The following is a 23,333-nucleotide window of genomic DNA, read 5'->3' on the forward strand; positions in this document are numbered from 1 at the left end:
TGCCGTAAACTAGTGCAAAAATAAGTGAAGTGAAAAAATATGAGTAAGCATACTTCTCCTGTAAAATCTTTTATTATTATAATTCATGTACAGGATATTAATTAATAAAATTCTAAAGTTTTCGTGTATTTTTATTATTTATGTATAATATTTTAATTTTCAATACCTTCTCGTCAGTGTTCATGGCAAATTTACTAAATATTAAAAATTACGATTAAATAAATCACATTTGGCAACATTCGGAGGAAAATCCTTTTAATTCAAACAACTTTTCCCTTTGTCGTTGCAAAGCGTTTCATAAAAAAAAAAACTCTTTTTTGTTTCTATCACCAACATCACGCTAATATACACATCCTAGCAAACATTTTATTCACATTTATTTAAATTAAAAATCATCAAAGCGGAGTTAGAACAACGGTGTAATGCATAGAAAAAATTAAAATGGCCATTCCGTACGCAGCTAGCTAACATCGTAGGCATAGAAAAAAATAGCTCGGTTCCCGGTCATTACCCCTAACTAGGACCCTCCTAGATTAGCAGCGGGAAAAAGCTAAAATGGCGCATTGTTGTTCCAAGCCTGTTGGCACAAAGGGTGGTGTTTTCACGATTTTAGTTAGAAAACCGACGCAGGGCTCCACCAATGGCAGGCCCCCTTCCCGCGATAGATAGGGGATGATTTGAATCATCAAGCCTAAAGCGCTTCATAGACAAACTAAGACGCTTTAAAGCGGTTTTGAAATGGTCATTTTAATTTTGATTCATTTTTGGGTTATTCGGTTTTGACCTCGAATCGGTTCCAAAATGACTACGGCATATTTAGATTTTTGTAATTTTTATTTTTATTTAAATATTATTTTTTTTTGGATGAACTATCTATGACCTTAAAACAGTGACATCCATTCTGTAATAAAAATGTATTGTTACTATTTTTTGTGACAAAAATGTAACCCAACTTTTTCCAGACTAAAAATTTCACATTCAATAATATATATTTTTTTTAATTTTGTACGGGCAAAACCTAGATTTTTTTCAAAACTTTTCTATAAAGCGCTGTAAAGCTGTGAGCATAGAACATTCCCCTAGCATCTATCCCATCCCATACGTTTGCGAACATTATTATAGTTTGATGAATTGCCTCGCCAGTCGCCACTGCCTTATGCGGGTCATTCAACCTGGCAACGTATGGGGTGGGGATATATTAACTGGTCATAGATTTATCGGTACACTAGCTTTTTTTGGTTTTAAGTTGAAATGAAATGATATAAAATTCGCTCTAGAGTAACGGTGCTAATTGCGTCGTGTAGTAGGTTCAAGATAAATTATTTAAAAACTAACGAAAACCTTTTTCTTTTTTCTATTTAACTTATTTATGAATTTTAATCAAGAAATCGTAATAATAAGTACGATATTTTATCACGTTTTTCTATGACGTCACAGTGTGCGTTTTCATACAAATTCTATAGTAAGTAATTTCGTATTTTCACGTTTATAAAAAAGTAACTGATTTGACTAGTTGGAAACTAGTCTATTCCTGTTAGATTCCTATAACACCATCTAAATTTTTAAGCGTTGTAATTTTCTTATCCGCCCAAAATGAAAGGGATGGGTAATCAACACGCATAAAATTTATAGAGCACACGTCAAACATCCGTCCTTTTCTTTGTATTACACAACTAAAGTGCATCACTTATCCTTAAAAGTGTACGAATATTAAAGAATTTAATGAAAGGAACATGCTTCAATAAAACTATCTAAAAATCAAAAACAATATTTTAGATAAGTATGTGTTATTATTATTAATGTTACACCTTATGATGACGCGTCTATAAGACGAACAGACAGATATTTATTTCGCGAGATGTCGATCTAAAATATCCATTGTCACATCCATCTTAATACTTAGAATAGAATATAAATTGATTATGATGCAAATATAGGACGCCATACGCAAAAACAAGACAATAACATCACTTAAATTGTTCATAAAACAATTACAAAATAATGGTGGCGGTCGACTTTGTATCTTCCCGGACATGTCGTAATAAAAAACCGATTAAAATAACTAGTGACATATTGGTATTAATTTTAGCAGACACTTAATTTTATTTTAAGTTGTGTCACTTTCGTATCCACCGAAAAAAAAGGGTATTTACCTTCCTCACAAAAAAAGCTAAGTAGGTAAATATGTCAATTAACATATCACATGCTGATATATTATATATATTTTTTGGGGAACGTAGCCCGGAAAGTCTCATTAATCTTGCACCAATCAAAAGTCGCTGCAATTTGTCCCAGTTTACTTGCAACTGCCTATCCCATTAGGTATAACGGATGTAATCATAATATTGAAAATAAAACAAACTACTTAGGCCTTTAAGAGAAGCTTTAAACGTAAAAACATTACAACCTCCTTCTTTTATGAAGTCGGTTAAAAGCCCGCACGGCATGAGACCATGAAGATGGCAGGTCACAATTTTCTTTGAACAACATCTCAATTAAAAAAAATCACGTTTCGTCAAACTGGTTGCACTAACCTACACCAACATGTCATGACTTGTCCGTATGTATGTATGTATAATGTTGTATGCATGTGTGTGTGAGTGCATTTCGTAAGTTCATTCACCTTCAGTTGGGGAAGTTGGGAGTAGAGAAATGAGTGGAGCCGATTATGTACCTACATGAATTATTTTTTTGTTTATTTTCTAGCAGGATGGATTTTGTTATATTATAACATATAGAATATTATATTTAGTAAGGTATTAAAATCCTTTCTAAACTGTTTTCGTTTTTAATTTTATAATTTTGCCTTTTTTTTCGACTTTAACGTCCCACCGATTTAAAGCCATGGAAGACATAAATAGGTAGGTAAATATTCACTATACTTACTATATTTATTATTCAGTGAAATATGTATAGTAAATATGTTTATTCGGAATCAGTATATAGACTAAACTAAATCGTCGCGTTGCGTTTAGACGAAAAAGTTAAAATCTCATTGCTTTATTTGCTCTGTGAAAGTAAGCACTAAAAATTTTTTTTCTTTCGTTGTTCGTTGAGCGGAGCAGACGTGTTGCTAAATTTTTGCTCGAATCAATAATTACCGAGTAAGTGAACTTAAACCCTAATTACAGCAAGCCGACGACTCAAATACAAACAAAGTTGTGCCAATAACTTATTACATCTTGTTATTGCATTCCGGAACAATACTGCACTAATATCCACCAGACGGCGCCACACGCTTCTACGCTGGAAAGAGAGAGTTGCATTTTTCCTTTCGACCAACACGGAGAACAAAAGGTGAGTTGCGTGAGCCATACGGACTGATAGTGCACACAAACGCATCTACACTAACTCCCGCCACCTTGACTTTGCGAAGCTTATATACAGGATGAATGTTGTGCGATCTCCTAAGGAAACAAATGTTGCTAACTCCGAACCAGATTTATCCAAAATTGACGTCGAAATTGATGAAGCTAAAATCACTTTACGTAAAAGACGATATGCCGATCTGGAACCGCAATGCGAATGTGGGAGCGAAGTGAGGGAAATGCGGACTCAGTTAAATAATATATCCCTGATGCTAGAAAAACTTATTGCGTCTCAGACTGAGAGCACCAACTCGATCCAAAAAAATATATCTGATATTAAAGACCAGATCGATGGCATACAGGCGTCTACTTCTATCATATCCGCTGAACAAAGTCTCATGAAAACGCAGATCAGCCAAATACATGACAAGATGTCTGATAACGAACAAAAAATTGCTTCTCTCGAATCTGACGTCAACACTTTAAAAACAACTCAACCCACTACTGCAATCGAGGGAGATGAAAAAATTATTCGAGAACTTGAGGAGCGTCAAAACAGAGGCAAGAACATAATCATAGTAGGTATTCCAGAGTCATCATCTACTAACAAAGATGAACGTAATGCCAATGACAAAACTTCGATCATATCTGTCGTCAAAACTATTGCCCAGGATTGTCCAGAACCAATTAAATTTCACCGCATCGGTAAATATAATCAAGGAAAATCACGACCACTGAAAGTTTATTATAGTTGCCAAGAAACTGCTAAACTACTTTTGCGTAACAAAACCAAAGCAGCTAACGATATAAAGATATACTCAGACCAAACCCCAATGCAAATGAACATGCTGAAGGAATTAAGCGAAGAACTCTCTCGCCGTGTACAAAATGGCGAAACCAATCTGGCAATTAAGTATCAGAAAGGAGTACCCAAAATTGTTAAGAACATCCCAAAAAACTAGTTTCACCCTCTTTTTCATCGGCTGATACTAAAACATTCCCAGATAATACAGTTGTTACCTATCAAGTTACTCATAATCATCAGACGCTGCCTTCTGTATCACGACTAAATTTTTTCTACGTCAACATGCAAAGCGCTCAAAAGAAGGGTAAATTTGATGCACTAAAATGTGAACTTAGGTCAATACCAACACAAATACACGTCATACTACTTGCCGAAACTTGGATTAAAAGTGAAGAACAAGCCTTATCCCAGCAGCTACCAAACTATACTCACTACTATAGCTACAGAAATGATAAACGAGGAGGTGGTGTTTCAGCTTTTGTGCATAACGATCTAAACCACAATTTAACCGAAGCCACTTACATAGATAACAGCAATTACCTCTGGATTCACTTGGAAAAATACGATTTGGAAATATGCGTGATGTACTATCCCGGTGGTAGCAACCACAACCAATTTCTGGAGACCTTCTGCGAACAACTACAACCGCGAAAGAGGGTCATAGTATTTGGCGACACTAATACAGATCTTCTGAAAGCTAACCGCGAAACACGGCTGTACAAAGAAACACTCAATGAAAACGGATACAAGATACTTAACAAAGTGGGTAAACATTTCTGCACAAGGAAAACCTCCAAAACGGAAACAATCATTGACCATGTCAGCACAAATCTTAAAGGAAACCACTTCCATATGGCTATAATAGATTCAAAAATTTCGGATCACCGACAAATTTTTCTGCAACTAAAAAAGTTTAAACCGCCTCCAAAAAAGCGAGTAACTTATGAAGCGGTCGACTATACAAAGCTCCATGCAACAGTTGAACAATCTCTACAGAGCGAAGACTCAGATTTCGACTTTGGAAGTACAGAAGCATTAATTAAATTTCACGTAAATAAAAGCAAACTGATCAAGACGAAAATCATGAACCCTCCCCAAAAAGATTGGATAAACAAAGAAATATTACAGTCAATCCAGCAGAGAAATGGTCTTTGGGCACTTTATCAAGAAGATCCAGCTAATAAGATGAACCAAGAAAATTACGAGGCTATTAAATACAAAACGGAAAAATTAATCAAGGAAACAAAGGACACATACTACTACAAAGAATTTAAAAAGCATTCTAAAAATCCGAAGAAAACATGGAACTTACTAAACACTTTTTCCAATAATAATAATAATGTAAAAGGTTGCGCTCCTCCAAAGCTAATAGTTGACCAAAATATTATAACCAATCCCAATGATGTCTGTGAATATTTCAATAAATATTTTTGTGCTATCGGAAAAACACTGGCGAATAAAATACCACTCATATTTCATAGTAACTCTTTAGACACAACGGCCGTCAATCCTATAAATGACAATATTTCCACATTTAGACCATGCACTGTAGACGAAATAATTAAAATTATAAATAATTTAGACCCGAATACAAGTACAGGGCTAGACGGAATAAGCAGCAAAAGTATGAAATGCATTGGGAAACTAGTTGCTCCCAGATTGGCAATGTGCTTTAATGACCTCATGAACCAAGGTGTCTTTCCTGATACTTTGAAAATGGCAAAAGTTACACCTATATTTAAATCAGGTTCCAAAACAGATCCCAATAATTATCGGCCCATTTCTGTTCTGCCTGTAGTATCCAAGATTTTCGAGAAAATTTTATACAATCGGCTATTGGAGTACCTCGATTCTAATAATTTTCTGTTTGAGAAACAGTACGGGTTTAGAGCCAAGTCTAACACACTTTCAGCTACTGTAGACCTAATTACAAAAATTAAACTAACTATCGACAAAAGGCAGATTGTATTGGGTATATTTATCGATTTGAAAAAAGCTTTCGATACGGTTAGCCACGAAATTTTATTAAAAAAGCTAGAAAACATAGGTATCTCCGGAAGCGTATTCAAAATTTTTCGCTCCTATCTATCAAATAGAATTCAAATTGTTAAGCTTAATGAGTATCATAGCGGACCCCAAGGAATTGATTGTGGAATACCACAAGGTTCAATACTTGGACCGTTACTTTTTCTCATTTACGTGAACGCTATCAAAGATATTGGGCTACAAGGTGAGATTACTCTGTACGCGGACGATACTTGCTTATTTTATTACGGATCTTCAATTACTGACCTTATTTCCCAAGCACAAATAGACCTGAATGTCCTAAATGAATGGTTCCAATATAATCTTTTGACAATTAACATTTCAAAAACTTCATATGTAATATTTCACGCTAAAAACAAAGTCATTCCGCCTCATGATCATCTAACTATCAACGGCGAAGTACTAAGCGAAAAAACCCATGAAAAATACCTCGGTCTTAAACTAGATAAATACTTAAATTGGAATATACATACACAACACGTAACATCAAAACTTTCATCCCTTCTGGGCATTCTCCGAAATATTGTTCGCTGCTTACCTCGACAAGTTCGCCTTAACATTTACAATTCATTGGTAAAATCACATTTACTTTATCTTATCGAGGTATGGGGTAATGCACCAAAAACGAATTTAAGATATTTACAAATAGCACAAAATAAAATAATTAAGATGTTATTTCACTTTCCGTACCGAGCATCAACAAAAAAAGTATACGAAAAAACAAATATTATGAACATTACACAATTATATACTTATACAACCTGCGTACTAGTACGGAAAATTATGAGCAAATCAATACATACAGAGATAACATTTACAAAACAGGAACAAATATTTAAATATGGTCATCGACGAAAAAGTCATCTTATATTACCTAAAATAAGAACCAACTACGGCAGGAAAACTGTACGTTTTGAGGGAGCTCATCTTTATAATAAGTTGCCATCCTACATAAAAAATACTACATCGCTAAATATCTTCAAATCCCAGCTGCGTAAACATATCATGTGTACCATAGAATAATCTTGTAAAACTTTAAGTAAGTAACTAAATGAACAACCTGTATCTGTGAACGCCAATCCCTTCCTTTAACTAGTTTTTCGATGAGCGATAGGTAGTCATACTTCACTCACACTTGTAAACAACGTATCAAAGCGATGTATTTCTTGTTTTTGGTAAATTTTATATGCATACCCTCTCTGCCTGCTCAACGGCACTTTATCTATCTTTTGTAAAAACATTTAGTTCTCATGTTAAGTGACTATGTATAGTTTTTTTATGAGAATAAAGTTCTTTAAACTGAAAAATCTAGTAAGGATTTTAAAAGCGATGAATAAATAACTTTAAAAAGAGAACACAAAATTACAACACCAATTCTACTCTACGCCATTCCCATGCGTCCGATATTTAACCAAGTCGCGGACTTACATTTTTGCCGCGCACGCATTCAACACGCATGTGTGTAGTTCACGCACACGCATTGCCGGCCGCACGCAATATGCACACGCGATTCGAGACTCCAATGCGTATGAATATTATGATTTTTTGTGTTCAATGCGAGAAATAAGGATGTGAATTCATGAATCTGATATTTTTGGTATTTTATTTTGTTCCCCAAAAATAATATAGATGGCGCTGTCGAGATTTAACGTGATAATTACGTATTTTCTCATTACTCGTGTACATAATTATTTCAAAATACAATGTAATGGCAGAAGCATACATACAAATAATTGTTGCTTGATATTTGCATAACATTGTGTTAGAGTTATGTTATTACCTATATTTCTTCTCGTTATTTTGATCGGAATAATAACGGGTGGAAGATGTGATTGTGTTTGGGCATCAAAAACAAAGATATAAGATGCACATGTCTGTTATCCATGAAATTAGAAAGTTAATTCTATACGCTGCAGTTTTTTAACGAATCTTTGAGATACCAACTGATTATTGTAAATGTACGTACCCTTTATTTATATTTTTTAACATCATCATCATCATCACCAGCCCATTAACGTCCCCACTGCTGGGGCACGGGCCTTCCCTATGGATGGATAGGAAGATCGGGCCTTAAACCACCACGCGGGCCCAGTGCGGATTGGTGGTTATTAACGACTGCTAATGCAGCCGGGACCAACGGCTTAACGTGCCTTCCGAAGCACGGAGGAGCTCGTGATGAAAACTTTTTTTTTGTGGTCACCCATCCTATGACCGGCCTTTGCGAAAGTTGCTTAACTTCAACAATCGCAGACCGAGCGCGTTTACCGCTGCGCCACCGAGCTCCTCCGAGATTTTTTAACATTATCTTTATTATTTTTATTCTTGGTTTTCTGTTTTCATTATGTAAATTTTAAGTTGTTGTAGTGCCCTTACAGGGTTCCTGTTTGTATTTTCCTCTATTTTTAGGACCTCAGTAAAAACATTAGGAATGCAATAAATATCTTATCTTAAAAATCAAATCATTTATTCGCATAGGATTCATGGTTTTGTATAACAGTTGATGGGTTTTATGTTCCAAGTATCACATGGTCCGCTAGATATAAGCATGCGAAAATTTAGGAAGTAAGTATGTAGGTACTTAATTAACTAATTAAATCTACTTACTAACCTAACTAAACTAACATAAATCTAATAAAAACAAAAATAATTAAAGAAAACAATTCCTCAAAAATAGCCTCAAAATTCTCTAAACATTATTAATATTAAACTTCTAAACGAAGGAAATTCTTTACAACGCCATCTGTATTCTTTTTGAACGAAGCCTGGAGCTTATCATCTCGGGTGCCTAGGTCGTACAGTATATAATAATTCTAATTAAATACTGAAAGACTTACCTGTTCCTCTTTGTCACACCAGATAGACCTTTCTTTCATGAAGAGACGATTGGATGGTCATCCATCGCCATTGAATGTCCATCGCAGAACTCCATATCGAATAACTCTTTCGTTAGTTCCTTAAAAGATAACATACATTATCTCATCATCATCTCCCTAGCGTTATACCATTTTAATGGGGTCCGCTTAACTAACCTGAAGATTTGAAAGGTCATGTCCTATACAGAAGCAACTGCCCTGACCTTCAACCCACGAAGGGAAAACCAGCCCAACGTCCGAAACGGGAAATTTCTCAGGAATGTGGATGTCCTCACGACGTTTTCCTTCACCGCTGAGCACGCGATCATCATTTATGATTCAAACATGGATTCGAAAATCATTGGTTTAGGCCCGTGCTAGGATTGGAACCTGCGATTTCACAATGAGAGTCAAGCGCTCTTCCAACTGGCCTGCCACGGTTCTTTTACCATACCATACATATCTACATTTCACAAAAATGACAGTTTTTGCAGCTAGCAGAAATTGGCATTCGTTTTAAAACGATCGTATGCGATGGTGGACAATAGATGTCGCTCGGAAGTCGTCAGACAGGCAGGCGGATATCACGCCCAAACCACGGACCCAAACTAAGCATAACAGTTGAAAAAGTTTGCTGGTTCGTGTTTTATGGTGCTAATTCCTGCAGACGCCATCTAATTTTATTTTAAGTTATACCTATCATTTTCTTATCTATACGTAATATACGTATGTATAGTATTCGTTTCGTATTAATACTGTATAAAACGAATCTTTTTCAGAAACGTTAAGGCCCTTCGCCCACAGCGACTTTTTGTAGTGAGTTTCTATATTATCTAATCGGTGGTTATTTTACTAGTAATACAATGGTGCTAATTCCTGCAGACGCCATCTAATTTTATTTTAAGTTATACCTATCATTTTTTTAACAGTTGAAAAAGAAAGGGACGGATAATCAACAGACATAAAATTTATGGAATACACGTAAATTTTAAACAGAAATCTAAAACAACCGTCTAAAAATTTTACATCGGCCAATAACCCGACAGAATTAAGTAGATAGCACGTCAAACGGATTGTATACGAGCGATATGCCTATTTTATCCGCACGGGTTATTCATTCATTTTAAAATTAACTTGTTTGACAATCATCCGTCCCTTTCCTTTTCGGCGGATATATATTGCCATATAGTATAATAATACACAATTAAAAAGTAAATCTACTTCCACTTCTTCTTTCCGTCTCTTTCTCTCTCATACTTTCTCGCTCGAAACGTTCCTTTTCGTGCGTCATCTTAACATTCCTTTCCACATTTTTTAGGGAGAAATGGGCAGTGGTTTCCCTCTTGCCTTCCGCCCCGCAGTACTCTGACGCGAGTGGGATGGCGCCCAGAATAGTCTATTTCAAAGCCGTACTAGGACGCCTGTCCTCTAAACAGTAAGTACTGACGGTTAATGCTGCCCTCTGTCAGGTTACAGTCCCTGTAACTTGCCCCTACCGTCTTGCATTCCCGTGCCGATGGCTCTCATCTCCAATCAGAATAGTACTAATGCTAAGTTTTCTCTTATCCCCCATCTCCCCGCGACCTTTGCCCTGACCTACCCCAGTGGAGTGCAGTCAATATATTCGTACATCAATGTAAAATGTCGTTGTAATTAGAACGTGCTAAGTGGAGACTTGTGAGTACACCTCCGAAACTATACTTGTGGTATAATTGATAGGATCGGAGCGTTAAATAGGTCTAAAGTAAGTAGGCAGTCGTTACATGAGCCTTGTCAATGAGGGACTTCTTTTTTTTTTTTTTGGTTTTCCCCGAAGGGTAAGGCAAAGGGAACTATGCCCATACAGCCATGTCTGACGTATTTTTTTTCTTGATGATTAATGAAATGATGAAAGGTGATGATGATGAAACCTAAGCCCCCACCCTCGGAGTAGACTCCTACTCCGAACCCCAAACGAATTAACTCAAAAGTCCGCATAAACTTTTGAGTTATGAAGCGGCTTCCCGGCACGAAGCGAAAATAGGCAGATACACTTTGTTCATTGAATACTCCAATATAATAACACTCGCGAATGTCTTCCGACTAACTTAATGCGATCATTAACCACAAAACACCACTTCGTATTAATTATTTAGATTACTTGAGGGACTTTTCAGACCACGATCCAATTTCAAATTTCGCGCGAAAACGGTTGGTCACGTGACATTTTGCCCAGTGACGTCACATTTCAATAAACAAAGGATCTGTCAAACTACGCGTCACTTCACTTCAAGTGACTTGAAACCTGAGAGATAGTTTAGTTTATTTTGTGAAATGTGACGTCAAAAGTGAAGCGACGGTGACGTAGTGTACCGTGTAGCTTTGTGCGAGTGCTATACCTACCGCGTGCGTAGAGAATAAATTCGTTTTTTTTTATTTGCTGAGTTTCCTTCCAATCCCGAAACCCTCTTCCGTAATACCTTAACGTACCATAGGATACCTTACTGTGGTCCTTTTACGAGGCCCTTATTCATAGGCAAAACATGAGAAACGGACATGTTCTAGGATTCGCCCACTTAGAGGTGTCTATCCTACCAGCCACAAAGCTACAAATCATTTCATTTTAGCTTGACAGTTCTAAAACGATTTGCCCTAACCTCAGCACAACAGATTAGGGCATTGAAAGTGGAAATTATTACAACTCTCGATGAGAAATGGACGAAAAAGTACAAATGAATAACTGGAGGTAAGAAAGACTTACTTACATGAGCGGCAACAATAAAAGAGTTTAAGTACATAACTTTTAATTTTCTTAAACATCTTTTTAAATTACTTTCTCTATTTATGGCTGCATGGTTTATAATTTTTTCTTAAAAATTGTAGGTAGGTACTTATACGTCCGCGCGACGCCTGTTGGTACGAAAAGAAACTGCCGTTTGTTGCGTTTTGTTTGTTTGAAGTTGACGCTCGACATTGGTGCGTTTTATTGCCATTTTTTTTAATGATTAACTTTTATTAGAAGCTTGATCATCATGTACAATTACGATCATTATCCCAGGTGTAGTGTAGACAGGCGAAGTCTACGAAGTAGATTTTATAAAAATAATAAAGAAAATAGCAAAAACAGCCTTATTTATTTATTTATTATTTATATTTCACGACTTTACAGTGCAGAAGCACCAATGCGCCGTGAAACTGTCGATATAAACAATAATATAATTAAACATATGAAACTTAAGTTTAAACAATATAAAAACATATTTAATTTTCACACATCATTAATCATCTCGCAGAACCTCAGACACTCGCGACACACATACGTCCACTCATTCACAAACAGATCACACTCTGGTGCTGATGCAAGGAGTGTATTAAGCATGTTCCTTTTCCATCATCGCCGCCTCCCGTGGTTTGCGTCCCCATTAATTTGGGTATAACCCTTTATTTTGGGGCGCGATACCCTTGTCCGCCAATTAGAGGGAGCGATCGAGTTTACTTAATGAATTCCACAACATACCTCACCCGCCCAGGTGGTGACACTAATTGCCAGAATTCGCTGTTCATAAATAATTAAGAAATGTTTATTTTAGAGAAAAACACTATGAACTCGTAGTCGGAGGCCATAATGTTAGGGGATAGTACCACAAAGATATTCCTAATCTTGTTTCCCCTTGGTGCCCTCGAAGTATGCTTCACCCATATCGCGCGCATTGCGATCTATGAACTATCTATCTATGAACCCATAGAATTGCTTTATTTATAGCATAGCGCTAGTTCTTGTATTGGGCTGGTTTTCCTTTCGTGAAACCTACAACAAAAAGGTCAAAAAATGGTCATAATATAGCAACGCGCGCGTCATGCTGCGGGTGCTGGAAATAAAGAACATAGAACACGTTCAGTTGCTTATCATCCTGGGTATGTCGTAAAAACCGACAGATTGTATTGTGTCCTTTCAAACTTGATGGACCATCATATGGACGATGGAGTACTCATCTGTCTACCTAAAAAACTACTTACCTACGTAACTATCATTTTGCCCACCCCATTAGTGATTTTATTTTGTAACGTAAATGTAATCTTACATACAGCCTCACTGGTAAAAACTTCATTCAAAACAATGTCAAAAAAACGTCATTACGTAAATGTCACTTAGATATAAAATATTGCAATAAAATATTTAAAAAAGCTGCTGCAATCATAGAGAAACCCATGAGCAACATGTGAGCAACCGGCCATTTGGCAGTATATCGAAAACCCCGTGCATTTTTCAACCTTGACACTGGCAGAATTGTCCTCGCTGGCAGAAGCCACATTTATAAACATTGGATTTGAATTGAATTGAATAAATATTGCAATAAAATATCAAAAAGTAGCTGAATTCCTCAAGATGTCTTCGAAGAAAGTAGAAGACGTCCACACGACGTTGTTGAAGAAGTTGATCTCGGACTCTGGGTTAGAATGTCTGAGGGAGGCTCCTATATCCCTGGAGTCCTCTGAGGAAGAGGGAATGGTCGAGGAGCAAGGTTAGTACTCACTAACGCATATGCGTCCTGTTGCAGGACACGGGCCTCCCCTCAATCAACCGTAAGGGTATGGAGTATACTAGATACGCTGCTCCACTGCGGGCTGGTTTCCACCCAGGTCCCAGCTATTTTATCTATAAAAGCAACGCCTTAATGTGACCTGCAAAGCACGATATCACCTTACTTCTTCGGACAATCAAGTGATTCAAGCCTGCAATGCCCTCACCAAACAAAGGACATTCTCACAGTGATTTAAACAATGTCCTCATCGGGAATCGAACCCGGACCATCTAGTCACGATCTCATGATCTCGCTCTAACCACTAGACTACAGAGGTTGTGAATATAGCATAATACGTCCTAATGCAGGACACTGGTCTCCTCTCAATCAACCAGAGCGGGTATGGAACATATTCCTCCACGCTGCTCCACTGCAGGTTGGCTAGTCTTAAAGAGCATTCCGAATCTTTTACGAATAAACTTCTTCATCATCAGCCGTACGACGCCTACTGCTGGGCATAGGCCTCCCCCAAGGATCTCCACGACGACCTAAATTCATTCCTCACTTTATTTTCCCCAGCACCACCAGAAGAAGAACAACTCCCAAAGGAAGAGTCACCATTGGAAGAAGAAGAAGAATCTGTAGCAGAAGAAGTAGTAGAGGAGTTGCCAGTTGTATTCCCTACTCCCTCTCTCCGACGGGTAATTCCTGAGCGAATAAGAAAGATAGAAGAGGCAGATAGAATTCACGTATTGCCAACAATGTTTAAGACGGATATTGACCCAGCAGCGATTCCGAAGATCAACTCCACAGCACCACAGAAGTACATAGATATTATTGCCAGTTTGGTCGGATGCACGAAGTACAAGAGTAGTTACGCCGAATATTGGTTCCTGGATACGTTGGCCAATCTTCTGAGACGAGCTCAAGAAGATGGCATGGATAGAAGTGAGTAGAGCGTTATTTACCGTGTATTTTGGGGAAAGAAAAATGGAAATTGGGGGATTGGATTGCGGGGATTGGAATAATTTTGGGATTTGGAGGAAATTTGAGGATTTTTGTATTGGGGTTCTTGTTGTACCTATGTGTGTACGTATGTTTTGCAGAAAAGAAGCCGACGATAGCCTTTGAGTTTGATTATATTCCACACCAATAACATGCGGGCAATTGTGGTTGTGGTCACCTGTAGAAGAAATGTGTGTAAAATGTATGGACAAAAATATAATGGAAAAATCAAAGTGATTTTAGCCTCTCGACTCTTGACACTCTGTGAATGTGTTAAGAGTTCAATTGGAATCATCGTTTAGCCAATAATTATTTATTCTCAGCAAGTCAAGCAGTCCTGATGCTATGGTTCTGCGAGTGGATGAAAGAGATGCAGCATTTTGATGCGGCGTCAAGAGAACGCATGCTTCGGCGTTGGCAGGTAAGGTAAAAACTGATTTGACTAGTTGGAAACAGGGAATACAATCCCGACTCCAGATCGCAAATTCGAGATCCCGCGGGATTGGAAAAAGACAATCCCGCCAGATCCCGAAATTTTTGGGATCTCGTCTAGTTCATAAAAAAATGTAAAGTTAGAATGGCTGAAAACGATGAAAACTGCTTCTTTGTGATAGTCAGGTTTTTTTTTTAAAGTAAACAATATTAATTCGTCAATATTACTAACTAAATAATAAAGTTTTCTCTGGAAATCAGCATAATCAAAGCAAAAAGTATAACTTAATGGAGATTGGATTGGATGGAGATTTTTGGGGCAACCACCGTTCTATACGCCCTATCTATAGAGTAATGAAGGTAATTACTCCACCGACAAGAGCGCAACTCTTAAATAAAGAGAGAGAGAATGGAGATTCGCCCAATCCCGTAAATCTCGAACGGGATCTCGTTATATTATGCTTCGGTTATTGATCCCGATTATATTGATCTCGAAAAATTTGACGAGATCTCGAGAGATCGGGATTGCATTCCCTAGTTGGAAACTACCATATTGCAAAAGAACAAAAGTGCAGTCAATGAGCCCCGCGAATTATTTGTAAACAGTGGTGAAATTATGAACCTATAGTTGTCATAATTATTCAATTTATGTTTTTGTAGGTGTTTTTAGTATATTACAGAAACGGAATGTAACCAGGAGGTCTAAAGTGCAACCAGTTAATTTATTACTTTGAAAACTGATTGGACTTTTGCACCTGATCGTACAAGAATGGTTGAAGTAGTCTAGCTTTTTCCATCTTAGCCGGTGGATATGAGACAGACGTTTTAAGTCTTGTGATTTCGTAACCATCTGATAACTTGATTTTTGATCATTCCAGGATAACATGCTAGCCACAGCGCTCGTGATATCCGACCAGGAATTCCTCCCAACTCCTCAGGAGTGTGAAGTATTCTACATGGCGAAGGATGTTAAAGATAAGGTCAAGGTTCTTTTCTCTTTCTTTCTTGCTTCTTCTTGTTCTCTCGTGTGGGTTGTGGGACCGACCACATCAACCCAACCCAACCCAAAAATGTAGTGTAAATGTCACCTAATTTTAACCTTATTGAATCGGGTAATAAACCTAGCTATGTCTACCTATTTTTAACGTAACTTATAGTGAGTAGGTTTGCCGCAAATGGCATTAACTTTATAGCATTAAAAATGTACTTGGCTGGACAAAAAGGAAGGCTGGGCAGATACCATGGAATTCCACTTACCTGACCTTGACATACCACTTTCGCTTCTTCCACTTTCATCAAAAACTGAATCTAATCTAGGCCACAAGATCCCACTGCTGGGCAAAGGCATGACGACTTGGACGCTTGCCAGTGGGACTGGCCGGGTTACGCATAGAACCGCGAAAAATGCAGTCTAAATATTATTTATATTACTAAAACTGTTACAAAAACTTGTAAAGTTACATTGGAAGTTTAACTTAAGTACAGCCGTCTCTATGTTTTTCTAGTACTTTGATCGATATAGACCATTTCATTTCAGGAGCCGTTACTCACCATACCAGCTGCTGGAGAAAAGTCCAAGATATCCCAGAACTCAACCATCATAGACACCAGGCTCCATCCGCTGCTCATGGATGCCAGGGATGAGGTGGAATATAATAACACTGGTTATGAATGCTCTCTACGGGACTTGTCCAAGATCATCCATTATATTTATGACCTGTAAGCATACAATCAGTAAAAAGGCTTTTTGACAAAAGCCAATGGTGATTGCCCGGAATTATTAAAAACAACTTCTTGTGAGTTACAAATAATGTTTATTGTCACTACAGAACAGAATTGATTACATATAGCCAGTGAGATGCAAAAGGATTAATTTTTATTTAGCAAAAACGAGAATCGCTGATGTGGGACGAAAAGCCGCCAGCCTCAAACGGGATTGGACCGGACATGTTTGTCGCATGCACCCTGAAAGGTGGGCACAGATCGTTACGCATTGGGTGCCTCATGACGGGTACAGGCGTCGTGGTAGACCTCGAAAGAGATGGCGTGACGACTTAGACGCTTGCCGGAGGGACTGGCCGGAGTACGCACAGGACCGCAGAAAATGGAAAGAGGAAGGGAAGGCCTTTGCCCAGCAGTGGGATCTTGTAGGCTAGATTAGATTATAGCAAGACGTTTTTGGAAGAGAACGGTGCAGAGAGAACGAAATTCTATATAGACCAATATAAAGGTCTATGACAACTAGAGGTGTTGCCCACAATAGACCGGTTATAAGGGTGCATATTCAATAATCAGTCGTCCACTGCCAACATATGATCTGCAAGCTTAGCACCGTAAGCACGCGACTCTTTCTCGCCGCGACAGAGATCGTCTGTCTCCTTCTGTGCAGTACTGTGAGAGGGTGACGGGTGACGTATGTCGAGGCGAGAAAGAGTCGCGCGCTTACGGTGCTAAGCCCGCTGAACAACCAAAATTTATGTAAGTCATAAGTCTGTTGTTTTTGTACCGTTATTAACATGACATAACAAATAAATGAGAGTCAAAATGGCGGGTGTATCCTAATGAATCCATGCAAAATGTATTATCAAAAAATCGTACCTAAACTGTACTATTCAGTACCTATGCTCCTCATTGTTACTTACCTATTATGGATGAGCTTCTAATGCCAAGCTGCTTGTCTGCAGGTTCAGCACAGATTACCAGTACAATCTGGTCCGTTCGATCTTCACTTTTGGTCCGGAAAATGTCACCATTGATCCGCCATACCAAATTCAGGTGAATATCACGTCGCAGGTACTCCGTATCTTGTGTGGTCATCAACAAGCTGGTACAATCCAAAAATTGACCCACCCCACCCCCTTTGGGTCCTACTTATTGTAATCAAAATATAAAATTTACCGATAAAATATTATCATAAGGACAACACTATTTTTTATTTCGCAGCACTAGTACTCTACAGGGTGTTAGTGATATCTAGCGAAAACTTTGAGGGATGCTTCAGACCATGACTCTGAGTTGATATCAAGTGGAATTTTCCGTCGCAAAAGCATGGAATTGAAAATAATGACATGAATTTTGCGACGGAAAATTCCACTTGATATTAACTCTGAATCATGGTGTGAATCACCCCTAAGTATTCGTTACGATGTCACTAACACTCTGTATAAGTAATCACTATTTCCCTTTCCTTAGTTTTAGCGAAAGGCCAGTTTTGGGTTATTTCAATATTTTTATTTCATCCCAGCTGCCCAAGCGCATCTATACAGTCCTGAAGCCAGGTAAAGCAAAACCGAAGTCCCCCAAGCCAAAGGACAAAGGCAAGCCGAAGGGTAAGAAAAGCGAACCGGACACTGAGGAATACATTCAACTTATGGAGGTAATTAATGTCCAATTTATTATATTTATTCTCTAAAGATGGGAAAGGAAACTTAGAAAAACTTATTTTCAATCAAAATTGCCTTGGGGGTTAAGAGATGTGATTCAAGCCTTATTTTTTTTCACTGTTCCAGTTAATAGCAAGAGATATGAAGCAACAAGAAGAGCAGGAAGAACGTGACAGAGAGGAGTGGAACCGAAAGAGTCACATATTGCCTCTTGGGTAAGCGATACAGGGTGTTAGTGACATCGTAACGAATACTGAGAGCCACGATTCAGACCATGATTCTGAGTTGATATCAAGTGGAATTTTCCATTTTCCTTCTGTTGGCTTTTTGGCGGGAAACGGGAACGGGACAGTTGCTTTCTTCATTGAATAATCTAAATAATTAATACGAAGTGGTGTTTTGTGGTTAATGATCGCATTAAGTTAGTCGGAAGTCATTCGCAGGTGTTATTATATCAGAGTATTCAATAAACAAACTGTATCTGCCTATTTTCGCTTCGTGTCAAGAAGCCGCTTCATAACTCGAAAGTTTATGCGGACTTTTGAGTTAATTCGTTTGGGGTTCGGAGTAGGAGTCTACTCCAAGGGTGGGGGCTTAGGTTTCATCATCATCATTCATCACCTTTCATCATTTCATTAATCATCAAGAAAAAAAAATACGAAAGACATGGCTGTATGGGCATAGTTCCCTTTGCCTTACCCTTCGGGGAAACACAAAAACCAAAAAAAAAATCCTTCTGTTTTTTAAAAATAATTTAAAAAACACAAAAATACGTTTTTTTTTAATAATGAGCTGAATCACCCCCTCAGTATTTGTTTCGATGTCACTTACATCCTGATGTTTCAGACCATGATTCTGAGTTGATACCAAGTGATTTTCCTGTCAGAAAATTTTCGAGTGTTTTTTAAATTATTATCCATTCCATACTTTTGCGACGGAAAACTCCACTTGATATCAACTCAGAATCATGGCTTGAATTTTTGCCTCAAAGTTTTCGTCACTAACATCATGTATTATTATACCTTATATCTTTTACACAACACTTATCCATTGGGTAGTTTCCTAGGTCAAAGATAAATTACGAAATTCTGATTACTAAATAAAGACAGATCTAAAGATGACAAAAACGTTATTTTTTCTATTTAACTTTTTATGAATTTTAATAAAGAAAAATGTAATAATATGTGCGACATTTTGTCACGTTTTTCTATGACGTCACAGGTTGCTTTTTCATACAAATTCCATAGTAATTTCGTGTTTTGACTTTAAGTAAAAAGTAACCGATTTGACTAGTTGGAAAGTAGCCTATTTTATAATGAGTTATCAATGTTTCTTAAGTGCAGTTTTCACTAATACAGTTGGCTCGACCGTTATAGACGGCGATACGGCTCACCACCTATCACGTTGGTCTAACAGAAAGCTCGGTGAGGTGTGGGTACTTAGTTCATCGTGCGACGGATGTAGGACTGACTAGTTAGAGCTTATGTTATATTTCCAGTTTCGCAGCTACGGAAGAGTTCTTCAACATGTACTGGCCTCCTCCGCCTCCGGAGACTCCGCCCCCTGTCGTCGACGTCGACCCCAAGGGCAAGAAAGATGCTAAGAAGGGGAAGAAATAGTCTTCATGATCATGGTACACACCATCTATTTTTTTTTCTTATCCGCCGAAAAGGAAAGCTAAAGAATTGAGATCCCAAAGTTGGATTCAACAAAATATTATTTCGTAATTTTTATTTGACAGATTTTAAAGTCGATTATTTTCATTCTTAAGGTTAGGTAGGTTTCATCAAGACACGAAAGTGTATTAAAAGTCGCAATATAAAAACCAATGTTAATATAGCTAATCATGACTGATTTATATTTTCAATAAAACTACACAGTAAGTGAATACACTGATTTATTTGCTAAATAATAAGTATATCAATGACTAATGGTATTCCGTACAAGAATAACTTTCTCCGTACAAAAGCAGTCACTTTTGAAAACACAAATCGCACCTACCTACATTTGTATTATTATCATTTCAATTTACAAAAAAATAATACTCCCGTTTCCAAAAGTGACTGTGTTTGTTTCAATCTATATCTATCTGGGGGGTTAAAAGGGCTACATAGAAGCAATTCATCTAAAAAGCAATATTGCAACTTGACATTTGCGCATATAAAAGTGCGCAATGTCAAGAATTATCAAATAGCAACATTGCTTTTTAGATGAATTGCTTCCATGTGGCTTTTTTAAACCCCCCTTGTCCTTTTCGTATATCTAAAAGTGAATTTCTATCACAGCCCGGATAATCCATATAAAAATCTCATGACTGTATACTGCCTACCGAATACTTAAGGTTAAGCGGGACACGGTCAAAATGAGATTTATGTATAGAATTAATGGGGTGTGTTAGTGCGAAAGAGACAAAATCAGGAAAATGAGTTGTTTAGACAGCTGTCAAGTAACATCATTCAGAATTCAAAATGGTAGCCATAGAAAATAAAAATAAGTATATAAAGATCGTTAGACCAGATATAAGTAATTAGAATAATTAAGCAAAGTTATTATTTGTTAAATAAAACCTTTGTAGCTATACGGAATGGACCACTGGAGGGTTAAAATTGCCGCATTGAATCAATTCATACAAAAAAGCAATATTGCTATATGACATTTTACACTAAAAAAGGAATATTTCACTTTTATATCCGCATAATCAAATTGCAATATTACTTTTCAAGAAAGTTGTTTTTTTTTTTTGTTGAATTATTTTTTTCAGCTGAATTCCAACAATGTGGCCTTTTTATTACCCCCTGTTCTGTACAATCAAAATATTACGCGTAGGTACTTTGCGGCTGTCCAATTTTAATAATATAAAATATTTCGAGATATCTCATCCTTGGCAAATACTCTCCGATCGACAAGGGGTCTGTGCCCATGGTGTTGCAGGAAGCCAAAAAAGTAAAGAACATTATCTCTTGTCATTGTTATGTTGTTGTCTTGCACCAACGAGTTATTAATTTATCATAAATGCAATTTTCACTAACACATTTGGCTCGACCATTATAGACGGCGATACAGCTCACTACCTATCACGTTGGTCTAACAGAAAGCTCGGTGAGGTGTGAATACTTAATGTCATCTTCTTCTTCCTCTATCGTGTGGGTTGTGAGGTGAATTACCAACCTCATTAACCCTGGTGTCAGGGTTACTATTGAGCCGCCAAAGGCCCCTGACATGACTCATATAACGACTACGTCCACATCAGTAAGTAGTAACCGGGACCAACGGCTTAATGTCATTATTTCTAGTTAGTTCCGCCAAATAGTCACTTGCGCGCCGCGAACACACCCCGGACACTTCATACAAAAAGCCTCGTTTTACACAGACACTACACATGAAGTTATCGCACACGCGCATCTGTGTGTGTGACGTCTGATGCCCATGCGATTGAAGACTAAAGGGGGTGAGGTAAACCTAGCTCAGCCGCTGGTGGGGAGCGGAGAGTTTCCGTTCTATACGTAGTATTATTCTTTATTCTATGCCGAGGGGATCCGTCTAACCGCTTGCGTACTTCAGGTGGTGACTGTCACTACAGTTGACTTTTGCAAAAGTAAATAACATATTTTAAATTGGGCAGCCGCGTATAATAATATACTTACACTTATTAAATTACCGATTTTATGTTTAAACACATAACATCAATATTTTTTTTTCTATTTAAACAATATACTCCACATGTAGATTCTAAAAAGGGATAGACTAAAAATTTTTAGATGTGAAATGACAAATGATCTTCGTTCTTATATTTGCGCAACAAAACGTTAATTTTAATAACGTGATTTCACATCTAAAAATTGTCTATTTTCATACACAAACATCTGAATTTTATACTAATTAATTCACGAATATACTTATAATGATTAAATTAATACATTTGAAAGTGTAAGGTTGTTTACGACGGCAATATAAATATCCTTTTGGCTTTATTTGAGCAAACTTCTCAACATAACAATGCAAAGCTATACTTTACTTTTCAAAGCACAGATCATCTTACTTTTAGACAATCAGGTGGATGATTTTCGTGATTTGTCCCCACCGGATCGTAAGCACACCGTTCAACCACTGGACCACAGAGGCCGTTACTTTGGGAATGTAAACACAGTAAAGCATTATCATCATCTCCCGTTCTTCATGGTTTTCGCCCACCTAACCTGAAGATTTAACGAACCAGTTTCGTTACAGAAGCAGTCGCCTGTGTGACCTACGAACCTAAAGGGAAACTCTCGACAGGTTAAGTCACATACCTCCGAAAGCACATTTCTTGCGTATGTGGGTTTCCTTACGATGTTTTCCTTCAACGCCTGAGCTATGTGCAATGTTATATTCGATGTAATTTCACAATACTGATGAAAAAAAAAGTAATCGTCGCTAATAACTCACGTTGAGCAAAAATTTTCAAGACTCAGTCGTAACCGACTTTGAACGGAAAAAAAATAAAAAAAACTTTTTCGATGCCTTATACTCCCAAATGTATTCAATATAATTCTGTAATTACAACATTTAGATTCAAAAAACTGGCCTGGCAGTCGATATCAGTCGAAATTCGGATTTGGTAGAGAATTCATAAATTTAAAACCTTACATGTATGACTACATTTATAATGGTGCTAATTCCTATACACACCATCTAATTTTATTTTAAGTTATACCTGTCATTTTCTTATCCGCCGAAAAAGAAAGGGACGGGTAATCGACTGGCATAAAATTTATGGAACACACGTCAATTTTAGGCAGAAACCTAAAACAACCCTCTTAAAATTTACACCGGCCAATAACCCGACAGAATTAAGTTGACAGCACGCGTCGAACGGGTTCCATACCGGCGAGATACCTCTTTGATTCGATCGGGTTATTCATTTAACTCATTCGTTTTAAAATTAACAGTTGTCAATCATCCGTCCCTCTCCTTTTCGGTGGATAAGAAAATGACAGGTGTAACTTAAAATAAAATTAGGA

General features: G+C 37.4%; 1 protein-coding gene and 1 long non-coding RNA gene across 2 annotated transcripts in view; one reads left to right on the top strand and one right to left on the bottom strand.

Annotated features, from left to right (window-relative positions):
• Positions 1 to 13,377: 13,377 nt before the first annotated feature.
• LOC126376969 (uncharacterized) lies at positions 13,378 to 19,952 on the top strand. The gene is made up of 9 exons (XM_050024523.1): positions 13,378 to 13,513; positions 14,105 to 14,461; positions 14,842 to 14,939; positions 15,829 to 15,936; positions 16,488 to 16,669; positions 17,635 to 17,725; positions 18,195 to 18,326; positions 18,460 to 18,548; positions 19,832 to 19,952. The coding sequence occupies exons 1-9, from the start codon at positions 13,378 to 13,380 to the stop codon at positions 19,950 to 19,952; spliced, it is 1,314 nt and encodes a 437-aa protein (XP_049880480.1).
• Positions 19,953 to 20,213: 261 nt separating this feature from the next.
• Positions 20,214 to 23,333, bottom strand: part of LOC126377276 (uncharacterized) — a 181,430-nt gene continuing 178,310 nt past the window's right edge. Inside the window, exon 2 of the long non-coding RNA XR_007567810.1 lies at positions 20,214 to 23,026. This is a non-coding gene — a long non-coding RNA (uncharacterized LOC126377276). The remainder of the gene's footprint in view (positions 23,027 to 23,333) is intronic.

Source organism: Pectinophora gossypiella, chromosome 22 (genome assembly GCF_024362695.1).
Source record: "Pectinophora gossypiella chromosome 22, ilPecGoss1.1, whole genome shotgun sequence".
Classification (NCBI taxonomy): domain Eukaryota; kingdom Metazoa; phylum Arthropoda; class Insecta; order Lepidoptera; family Gelechiidae; genus Pectinophora; species Pectinophora gossypiella.